Consider the following 11549-nt stretch of genomic DNA (forward strand, 5'->3'; position numbering starts at 1 on the left):
CATCCCATATAACGGTAATTTAGAGAAATACGAAATCTTCGATAAATAAGTAAATATTAAAGCTAATTTATTCAAAATTGATGCGTGCAATNCGAAAACCGGTTTTAACCGTGCAATCCGTGCAATCTGTGCACCATGCAAGGGCTTTGCAAGACTCAGAGAATATTCCTATATGTATGTATATCGGTAACCGTTCTACCAATTTGTACCGAACTCGGTATTTTTATTGTGCTTGCCTCGTAAAAGCAAAACGTTGAAAATTATTGAAATCGGACTAAAATTACGGCCGCTTTTCATATAACGGTAAATTTTAGAAATGCTTGAAACTGCAATATTTCGAAATTTAAGGACGCTAATTTACTCAAAATTGATACCGGCTTACCATCAAGCGGTAGGTTTCGGAAAGGTGAAAAAACATATCGTCGTTTAAAGTACAAAACCGCGTATCGTCGTTCTGCAAAACCGCGTAACTGACATTGGCTGCCAAAAATTGGATTTGCACACACAAGCTCTTGGCTCAATCCTTATCCATTCGTCGTGGAATATACTAGCCAGAAATGCGATTGATTTATAAAAAAGAAAACCATTTTGAATTATGAGTGTTTTTATGCTCTAGAAAATAATTTCTACAACTTCACATACGCGGTTTTGCATTTTGTTGATACGCGGTTTTGCACTTTAAAAGACGATATATTTAATACTTGCGTCGGGTATTTAATGTTCGGCTCCACCCGAACTTAGACTTTCTTACTTGTTCATATTTCTTTTGAAAAAAAATATATATATTTCTATCGCACATTTAATAATATACAGAATTATTTCAAAATTTCAATTTTGTTGGCAAGCGCAATCAAAGTTTTATCAATTCATACAATTGGTATACAAAAAAGACAGCTGGAAAGGAAAATATCTTCGCCATTTTTGGGAGGTTTAGTAATCTGTTAGGCTAAACATATTCCACTTATCAATTCTATGATTAAATCTCCAAAAACGCAAATTTTTAATTTTATCTCTAAAAGTTAAAAAATAGCTTGTAATAAAAGACCTAAACACATGAATGGTATTTTTCTGACCTTTAAATGACCTCAAACCCGACGTGATGCAGATTAACAGACCTCGGATTCGCATTCAGCGCATCGAATAACATTCCTCTACATGTTTGGTTCAATACGCAGAAGCTTTTTTGTTGTAAACCGTAAATTTTTTATAAAAAAAAAGTTCATAAATTTGCATGCAAATTTTCTACTTTTTTATCTGACCTTTTTATATTTGTTTTTGAGAATGCAGTTTTTTAGCCCATTCAAAAAAATGCGAAACAACTTCAAAATTTTTTCAAAATCAACGCGATTTTTTAGCAACTTTAAATTTGCATTTTTAATGGTAGATGTGTGTAAGCCGACAGGCTTTATGCAAAAAAAAAAACTGCATACTCAAGTAAATTCAAAAAATCTGAATAAAAAGTTGAAAGTTTGCATGAAAGTTTATTGAGATATCCTCAGTTTTGAACAAAGGTTTTTTATGTTTTTTTTTTTTATTATAGTATGAAGCATATTTTTAGCGGAATGAGCGAAAAAATTTAAAGAAAAATTGTTGCATATATTGTGGAAAATTCTCTGTGCCCAGTACTTTTTGTCGTGAGTGTATAAGGAAGGAAATAAACAACACTCAGTGTAAAAATTTAATTTTATGTGTACTAAAAAAAAGATTTACAAGAATTAATTCCCAATTCCATTAATTTTGTTGTTTACTTTTTTAAACTTTTTCTTTTTTTTTCGTTTAAAGACCAAAATACTAGAGGCCAAAAGAGACCGAAAGTATACAATCTTAGCGTGGGAATATAATTTTTAGTTATCGAACTTTAATGGAACAAAAAAACTTTTCAAGGCGAATTCATATAAGGTGGTAGCGGCAGCACAAAATAAAAAAAAAAAACTGCACTAACAAATTATACGCACAATGGCAATAGGAACACAACAAATGAACAACAAGCACATCGTTTTGACAACCAGTACAACCGCAGAGTGAATCTAACTAACACCGCTAACACCACTTTTATATGGTTTCGCCTTGAACTTTTTCTTAGAAAATATTTATATTCGCCTACTTTTTCAGTTAGGGAATTCACAAAACGTGGTAAGCGTCGTAATGTTTTGTAAAACGCCTAAGTGGATAATATTTTTTTTTTTTTTTTTGGCTTTGTTTCTTTATACATTCCGGATAATCCCATTTCACAGCCGGAACAAACAGAATACGTTTGAAATATACGTTAGCATATCATCAGGAATATTCTAAAGAATAAGTAAACAAAAAAGTATATTCCAAACGTTCGGAATGAATAAAGAAATGCAGCCTTAGTTTTGGCTTCTCGAGGGAATAATTAAATTTTTTGTAATTCATTTTTGTTATTTTTTTCTTTTAGGGCCGTCAACCTATCTGTTTTAAGGTATAGTTAAACTTAACTACATAATTTTCAAATGGAATTTTCCGTAGTTAAGTTTAGCTAATGATTTAACTATATTCTAAAATATATAAGTTAACGGCCCTTGATGTATTATTTAAACTTATTCAACACCCAATAACCATTTTTTACAATAGCATGTTTTGCTAAGAATTTTGGTGGAAAAGCAAAAAAGCGGTGAATGCACTTTGAGAGAAGCCATTGATTTTCAAATGAAAGCGCCTAGGAAAGGAAACTTGCTCCTAAAATCGGACAAAAATTGCTCGAACTGTGTTTTAAGATTTTTATTTTAAACAATTTTTTGTTTCTGTAGTCAATGAAAGAAAAAATCTATGTATGGATTCGAACACAGCTTTCTTTAAATACATTAAATAATTGTTTATTTATATCTCGAAATAGGTCATATAGTACAACAACAACGAATTATCTTCAACCATAAACTATATTCTCTAGGTCAAGCTTTTTGAGACTTAAACGCCAAACAATGCCAAATGGCAGACACTTGAAGCTAACCTAACATCAAAAGAAAAGCAGAACATCAATGCCCCGTTTACATTATGCCAGACCAGTGACTAATCCATGTCTAACCCTTACTAAAGTAAGTAGTAAGGATTACTACAGTGAGTGGTAGGGAATAGACATGTACTGAACATGGATTAGAAACATGAGCCACTTAACGGTAGCAAGTTTTTATTTTTTGAATTTTGCATTGTGTCGTTATTGCAGAGGATCATGGATATATCAATTCACTGTATGATGCTCTCAAAGCACTGGTATGCCAGCGGATTGTTCGTCTAGATCAGGGCTTCTTAAACTTTTAAGATGATGGAACCCTTACTAAACACCTTTCATTTTATGGAACCCCACATCAAATTACTAAAAATCAAAGGCAGTGTAATTTAAGTATGACTAAAAACTTTTACTAGAAATAGTATACATACTTTAAATTTTAATGTGAAGAATGAAATTGTTTCACTGTTATTAATTATCGTAAAAAAAAAATAGTAGTTCGANTTATGTGTACTAAAAAAAAGATTTACAAGAATTAATTCCCAATTCCATTATATTTGTTGTTTACTTTTTTAAACTTTTTCTTTTTTTTTTCGTGTAAAGACCAAAATACTAGAGGCCAAAAGAGACCGAAAGTATACAATCTTAGCGTGGGAATATAATTTTTAGTTATCGAACTTTAATGGAACAAAAAAACTTTTCAAGGCGAATTCATATAAGGTGGTAGCGGCAGCACAAAAAAAAAAAAAAAAACTGAAATAACAAATTATACGCACAATGGCAATAGGAACACAACAAATGTACAACAAGCACATCGTTTTGACAATCAGTACAACCGCGGAGTGAATCTAACTAACACCGCTAACACCACTTTTATATGGTTTCGCCTTGAACTTTTTCTTAGAAAATATTTATATTATTCGCCTACTTTTTCAGTTTTCACAAAACGTGGTAAGCGTCGTAATGTTTTGTAAAACGCCTAAGTGGATAATATCTATTTTTTTTTTAGTTTTGGCTTTTCGAGGGATTTATTAAATTTTTTTTGTTATTATTTTCTTTTAGGGCCGTCAACCTATCTGTTTTAAGGTATAGTTAAACTTAGTTTTTGCTTTTCGAGGGAATTATTAAATTTTTTGTAATTCATGTTTGCTATTTTTTTCTTTTAGGGCCGTCAACCTATCTGTTTTAATGTATAGTTAAACTTAACTACATAATTTTCAAATGGAATTTTCCGTAGTTAAGTTTAGCTAATGATTTAACTATATTCTAAAATATATAAGTTAACGGCCCTTGATGTATTATTTAAAACTACTCAACACCCAATAACCATTTTTTACAATAGCATGTTTTGCTAAGAATTTTGGTGGAAAAGCAAAAAAGCGGTGAATGCACTTTGAGAGAAGCCATTGATTTTCAAATGAAAGCGCCTAGGAAAGGAAACTTGCTCCTAAAATCGGACAAAAATTGCTCGAACTGTGTTTTAAGATTTTTATTTTAAACAATTTTTTGTTTCTGTAGTCAATGAAAGAAAAAATCTATGTATGGATTCGAACACAGCTTTCTTTAAATACATTAAATAATTGTTTATTTATATCTCGAAATAGGTCATATAGTACAACAACAACGAATTATCTTCAACCATAAACTATATTCTCTAGGTCAAGCTTTTTGAGACTTAAACGCCAAACAATGCCAAATGGCAGACACTNAAATTAATTTCGCGGAACCCCGGTGACTTTTCTACGGAACCCTTGGATTCCGCGGAACACACTTTAAGAAGCTCTGGTCTACATTATGCCAGTATAATGTCCAAAAGCTGTATACGCATTTCTGGGGTAGCATCCAATTTCGATCTGATTTTTTTTTTAAAATTAATTTCGCGGAACCCCGGTGACTTTTCTACGGAACCCTTGGGTTCCGCGGAACACACTTTAAGAAGCTCTGGTCTACATTATGCCAGTTGAAGTGTCATGAAAAGTAGACCGACATTCCAGTTGCTGGCATGAACTTTTCACTAGAATGAGTTAATGCCAATAAATGTTTACATTATGCCAGTAACAGGACTGGCTCACCACGGACATAATGTAAACGGGGCATACTATTCATATGCTATAACACTCAACCATGCAAAGAAATATTTTAACAACTTATACTTTTACTTAAACTACTTAAAAAGCGTAAGTACTATTTATATTATGGTATGGAGTATACATAGTTTCGAAACCAGATTTAGTCACAAAATTCTTTATAAAATAACAATTTGTATTGAAATTTACATCAAATCCAACACCAGCATGCAAAGTTACCAGATTATAAAAAAATTGTATCTATGTACTGTATGTATACAGTTTATAGTATATTTAAAAATGTTTGAAATCATAAAGGGATAGCCAGAGGGACTTGCTTGTAAGTGTGACGTTTATTTCCAAGGCAGATTTCAGACCATTTACATCTTCTTTTAATTCAAGACTCTAGAGATATAAAAAAAAGCGGTATATAACTTCACGATGCCCTCACAGTACGCCTACTTGACGGACAGATCAGTGCAATTTGTCTTGCACACAATTGTTAAAGATATGGAGGAGTCGTTTATAAGCAAATACTACGTGGTTAACTCCGCTGATAGTAAGGGTATAAGAATTCCTTTGACATGCGAGCGCTGACCGAAATACACCATTTCAATATCATTTTCTATCACTCTTCCGCTTAAGATTTTCTTTGATCATCTGATGGAAAATGCTTCTCATAAAACTATTTACAGTTCGGAGGCGGCATAAAATTGTAGGTCGCTCCATTAATGCCACAACATCAAGACGCACACCACAAATTGGAGGAGAAGCTCAGACAAAAACTTAGCAAAAACGAAAGCGCCAAAATTATTATTATTCAGTTTCAGTTAACAGTTTTTTCTATAGTTTAAATTCCGCAATTTGGGGCTGGTCTAAAACACTATTAGGATCAATCGATTATTATCGTTTTAATTATTTAAAAGTCTAGCTCTTTCTAATGCCATCTGTACCCGGTTAAGACAATGATTAGCTTAGTGTTTTCCATGTAAGCTTGAAAGCTGGGATTGGAATGAGCGAAGAGCTCTGGTAGTTAGGATCACAAGTGGTTAGATTACTATGTTACTGAGATCAACTTAATCAGGCATATTGTGGTTTAGTCTAATGTTATTACAGTATCAAAAAAAACTAACCTTCACCGTAAGGGCTGCGTTATTACTTTCTAACTCAATACTCAACACAACTAAACCAATTCCGCCGCGCGATACTACATAAACGCAATTCATTTAAAATTCTACACTAAAGCTGATAATTTAAAATCTCCAACCCACTAATATATTCTAACTGTTTTGGTTAGTAAGCAAGTAAGGAAGTTAATATTTAGCAATAAAAGTTTTATAATAATTTCACAAATTTTCTATTAGCTAAAAATTAAAGAAACGTAAAAGGTAACGTACCGGAAGTTACAGATTTGCGCAATGGCAAGTCCCGAAATGTAGTTACGCTGCTGCTCTCTACTGACAAATCAACAGATGGTAATGGTGGCGTTGGCGTATCCGAATGTGAACGTTCATGTATGGCACGCGCGGGTACCATATTGCCTGCATGTAAATGGCCAATTCATTAGTAAACTAATTTACATATTTAAAAAATATCTTAAATATTACTCACCAGCTGGCATCGAATTGCTGCCGGACGCCAAACGTCGATGCGAACATGGACTTGGCGTAGTCGACACACCAGCCGTTGCAGTCAGCGGCATGCCAGCCGCCGTCGAGGTGAACGCATGCGCGAGCATATGATGTGGCGTATTAACTAGCAGTGGTGGCGGCGGTGGTGGCATGCCCGAATGACGCTGTGTAAACGGCTGATGTGGGCGCACTTTTGTTGGGTCGGAGAGCGCAAGTATCTTTTTGACCGCTTGCGGTGAGGCGATGCCAAATTTTGAGTTGTTATTGTGCGCCATATTACGACGATTGTGATGATCGCTGGTCGACGATGTCGAGCTGGTTGTGGAGAGTGTCGGCGAGGAGGGATGACGTTTACGCAAAGACAATGACGAGTTGGGCGCCGAAGACGAAGAAGTGTGCGAATAGATGCTCAACTGATCACCACTGCGCATCGACGAATTTCCGGTGCCATCACGACCCAAACCACTTTCGCCACGCGTACTACTGCTGCTGCCACCATGCGTTTGTGAATTAGAAGCAGGTTCGCATTCGAGCGAGAATTTGTGCAGTGCATCCTCGTCGTTGATGATTTTTAAATTGTTAAGATAGGCCTTGACACGACGCACCATTTGTGCTTCTTCGAACATTTTCTTGGGGTTGGGCGCAGCTGTTGACTTCTTGCGGCGCTTGATTGTCGACTGACCGGCATTGGCGGCGATGACGGTGCTGTGTGTGCCACCGGCACTTTGTGAAGTAGAAAGCTGATTGAGCGAGAAGAGCGCATTCGAGGGCGATTGACCTTTGAGTTCGAGTATGGCGAGCAGATCGTAGGGCGAGGAGCACATATGCGTCAGTAGACGTACCTCCTTGGCGAGCATGCGCAATTTTTCAAAGTTGATAAGACCATCTATACGCGTATCATTTCCGAGATGAATGAAGGTGAGATCCTTTTTCACAATTGGATAGAATGGTATGATGGGATGTTGTGCGAGCAGTTCGGAGGAAACCAGTTGTCGGTATTTCGACATATTGCGTGATGGATCCATTAGGTCTTGCAGGTCGGAGAAGAGACGTTGGTACTTAGAAGGCAATTTTTCCCAAGTGAGTCGCAGACGTGACACAGCCGCATGCCCCAGACCGGATATAATGGCGAACATTGAGTTGAAGTTGCGACACTCCTTGCAGTGGCGTGCGATTTTTATGAACTGTTTGACAATTTTCATGCGGCGCACAATGTTGTGCTCGCTGCAGATCTCGGTCACCACCCAAAACATTTCACGGTTGACGAGCTCGGCGAATTTCGACAACATCGGCACCCCATACTTTGTTTGCAGAGTGAATAAATCATCGATATATTCAGTAGATTCGATTTGCCGGAAGATAGCGAAATCCTGCAGCGTTAACTGTATGGCCAATTCGTAGGCGTTCAGCTGTAAAAAGTGTACACTTGACTCGCGCACCAGTTCTAGCGCTAATTCGTCCGGCACCAGCGTCTCAGTGCTGCCATTTGTTTTANGCCAATTCGTAGGCGTTCAGCTGTAAAAAGTGTACACTTGACTCGCGCACAAGTTCTAGCGCTAATTCGTCCGGCACCAGCGTCTCAGTGCTGCCATTTGTTTTGAGATAGTAGCGCGCAGCAAAGCCAATCCGTTCGGCGAGATTTTGCAGCTGATCGGGCAGCCGTCGCTGTTTCACCATGCCACCTTCGCCGACGCTAACCTCACATAGTGAATAATTCGAGCTCGGATCGTGGATGCCGAACTCCTGCAGCGCTAGCATGACCACTTCGTGCGCCGTCGTTTCCTTGTTAATGAGTAAATATTTACATGACTGGTCTGCTTTAAAGACTTTTAATACATGCTCAGGATAATCAGGTAGCATTGCAGAACTTGTTGTGGAAACAGCCGAAGGTCGATGCATGGAGGCAGTCAGGTAGTTGGGTGTGGGCGTGGGCGCTGTTGCAGTGCTGGTTGCCAGGGAATTGGAGTCTTCGTAAAGCAGCGATGAACTCAAATCGGGATTGGACTGCGATTGGTAAAGGCGATTGCCGCCGCCGCCACCGCAAGTGGAGGAGGAACTGGATGAGGATGTTGTTAGTTTGCCTTTTTGTGACATCGTTTCAGTAGGCGTGGCTATATCAACAGAATCATTTAAACCCGAACCGCCGATGCTTTTGTGCTGCAACAAATTCATTTTCGCCAGCGCTTTTTGTAACCGCCGCTTTGGCGCAAGCGTCATGAAACCGCCACCCTTTGCGCCACCACCACCACCACCGCCGCTGCAACCAATGCCATCATTGCAATTCGTTTGCGCATCTTTGCGCCCTGAAGCATTGCTGACACTCTGCAACAGATTGGACATAAAATTGCTGGCCATATTGCCACCACCGCCGCTAGGCTGCTGCGGCATGACCGCCGGTGGTGTCGCGGGTGGACAGCAGTCCGTCTGATCTGTGGGCAACAGCATATCAACCGAGCTGAGTCGCAGTATATGCGAACGATTTGTAGTTGTCATATCATCCAACATGCAGCGGCCGTGCAACTTTGCAATGTCATTGGCGCATATTCGCCGCGGACTGCGCAGTGACTTGGAGCCCAGCGAGCCACCGCTGCTGCCACTGCCACTACCGATCGGCGTACCAGCGCCATTGCTACCGCCACTTCCGTTCCCGCCCTGCTCAATAGCCAACATCATTTCCTTGAAACCTAGCAGATTGCTTTTCACTGTTATACTCAGATGTGTGCTGGCCATTAGTATTTCCATGGCGCGTTTGCTAGTCACATGCTCGAATGACTGCCCGTTTACTTCGTGTATTTGATCGCCGCGCTTAAGCCCAATATCTTGTGCCTTTGAGCCGGGCACTACATGTGCAATGTAGATGCCACAACCGCCTCCACCGGTGGCTGCCGTAATGCCGCGCATCTCATAGCCGCCGATTATATTGAAATTCAATGGCTCATCGCGAGATGAGCGCGTCAACGTACAACTGCGCATGCGCGCCTTGGCCGCGCACGCTATATGCAACAAACGCAGTTGACTCAACAGCCGCGTATGTTCCAAGCCAGCCTCGAACACCTCCAGGAACTCCATCATTTCATGATCAGCCTCAAAATCGGTAAAGTGATTGTTCACCCACAGCAGTACAACGCGTGTGACGCGATCTCTAATCTCTTGTGGCGAAGCGCTGCTGCCCTTCGGCGGCTCAGCATCACACTCGAACCATGCGAGCAGCTTCTGTGTCAGCTCTTGTGGGTTCTTGATGAAAATGCGCTGCGTTAGCAAAAAGTCCTCTACATATGTCGGATCAGTCATTGAATTCTCCTCCACTAGCTGCTGCAGCAAACGTTCCGGCGTGCCGCGTATCACCACATGCCCACGCTTCATGCCCGCTGCGCTCGTCGCGGATGTATTACTGCCAGCGCTAGCATGGTCATTGCTGCCAATTTGACGCAGCTCAGTGACCATTACAATGCGTCCGTCCTCATCCTCATGCCGTCGCGTATTCTCCTCACCCTGATGCTGTATGCGATAGTAATCGGTTTGTGTTATACAAACAAACTGACAGTCATCGCACTTTGTGCGCATCACACCACGATGATACAGCTTATCCATAGTGGGCAATATGCCAAATGAATCGCCCATTTGTAACTCCTCACGCGAGCCATTCGCATGCTCGATTTCCACAGCGCCATTGATGAGCACCGACCACGAATCGAGCTCCTCGCCATCGGACATCACCACCGTACCGGCCTTGTCGACCACAGCAAAGACCATAACGGCGCAGAGCGCACGTCGTACGGCTAGTGTAATATTGGTGAAAGCCTTTAGACCCTGTGTGAATTCGAGCAGAATTTCTACATCTTCCTCAGTGCGTTCAGAGGGGTCTTTCTCCAGGCAATCGCGCACAGCATCGCGAACATTTAAGCTCTGGTAGAGAAGGAAAATGAGAGTGTGTGTAAAGTTAAATAAGAAAAAGTAGAGTAGAAATGCATATCTATGGCGAATATGCGACTCACATCCATACTCTCGGCTAAGTCCTCCTCGTCAGAGTCAACCACCGACTCCACCAAGCCAGAGAGGTCAATCTCCTCGGCGTCCATTGATGAGCCGTACACAGATGCCATGGTATCACTGCCACTGTACGCTGAGCTAGTGTCACTCGAATGTGAGCCGCGATTGCATTTCTGCTGCAATTCTGGGCGCGTGGGTGGATACTGGCAAGCAAAAGAAGGAAAGGAAAACAATATTAAATTTAACAATGCTGGGCAGTGGCTCTTAGTTCAACACAACTTACATGATGTCTGATATGATGATATGGATCCATTAGTTGTCGATAGTGTTGTCGCGCGCTTTGTGGCGCTTTTGGTGCTTGTTTAATTTAACACTTATTCTACTAGTGGCTAATACCTAATGCAGCTAAATTTCGTAGTTTGAATCTGCTGTCGTGCTTCAGGGCGCTGAAAACGCGCATACAATAAAAAGGTGCCTGATATGTAATTTTCTGTCTTAGAGCTTGCGGTAGCTTAGCTGGAAGTTGGATTTTGTTGAAAATTTTCTCACAGTACGTATGACGAACTTTTCAAGCTTAGTAATACGTACATATTTTTGCGTGCTTATACACTTTAGGTTCAAAGTTAATATGCAGCTGACTTCGGTTGCGACTTTCTTTTGATGTTCTTGCAGTTTGTAAGTATCTATGCTGCCCCTGCTGCTGTTGCGGCCGTCATTGTCGGTTTTATTTTTCAATTATGGCTCATCTATTGTTGTTGTTAGTTCATGTTGCTGGTTTTTTATTTTTTTACTTTGTATGGCGGCATTAAGTAGCCAGCAATCAGATTGATCGTCGACCGTCTACTTGAAGCACTGTAAATACACGAATTAAATTACTTTCAATTAGCTTATGTC

General features: G+C 39.8%; 1 protein-coding gene across 5 annotated transcripts in view; it reads right to left on the reverse strand.

Annotated features, from left to right (window-relative positions):
* The window catches only part of PDZ-GEF (PDZ domain-containing guanine nucleotide exchange factor), a 16725-nt gene extending 5259 nt beyond the window's left edge, over positions 1-11466 (reverse strand). For 3 of the 5 annotated variants that reach the window (XM_017626124.1, XM_017626122.1, XM_017626125.1), the window contains exons 1-6: positions 11244-11466; positions 10939-11171; positions 10661-10858; positions 8238-10571; positions 6646-8131; positions 6432-6575 (exon numbers count right to left, since the gene is read on the reverse strand). In XM_017626124.1, coding sequence (XP_017481613.1) covers positions 6432-6575; positions 6646-8131; positions 8238-10571; positions 10661-10858; positions 10939-10968 — 4192 coding nt within the window. In that variant the 5' untranslated portion in view covers positions 10969-11171; positions 11244-11466. Of the gene's footprint in view, positions 1-6431; positions 6576-6645; positions 8132-8237; positions 10572-10660; positions 10859-10938 lie in introns of all 5 variants that reach the window. The other 2 variants (XM_017626126.1, XM_017626123.1) reach the window with 2 other exon arrangements.
* Positions 11467-11549: the final 83 nt, after the last annotated feature.

The sequence above is a fragment of the Rhagoletis zephyria genome, unplaced genomic scaffold (genome assembly GCF_001687245.7).
Source record: "Rhagoletis zephyria isolate East Lansing unplaced genomic scaffold, Rhagoletis_zephyria_1.1 Rzeph_scaffold_04449, whole genome shotgun sequence".
NCBI classification, from domain to species: domain Eukaryota; kingdom Metazoa; phylum Arthropoda; class Insecta; order Diptera; family Tephritidae; genus Rhagoletis; species Rhagoletis zephyria.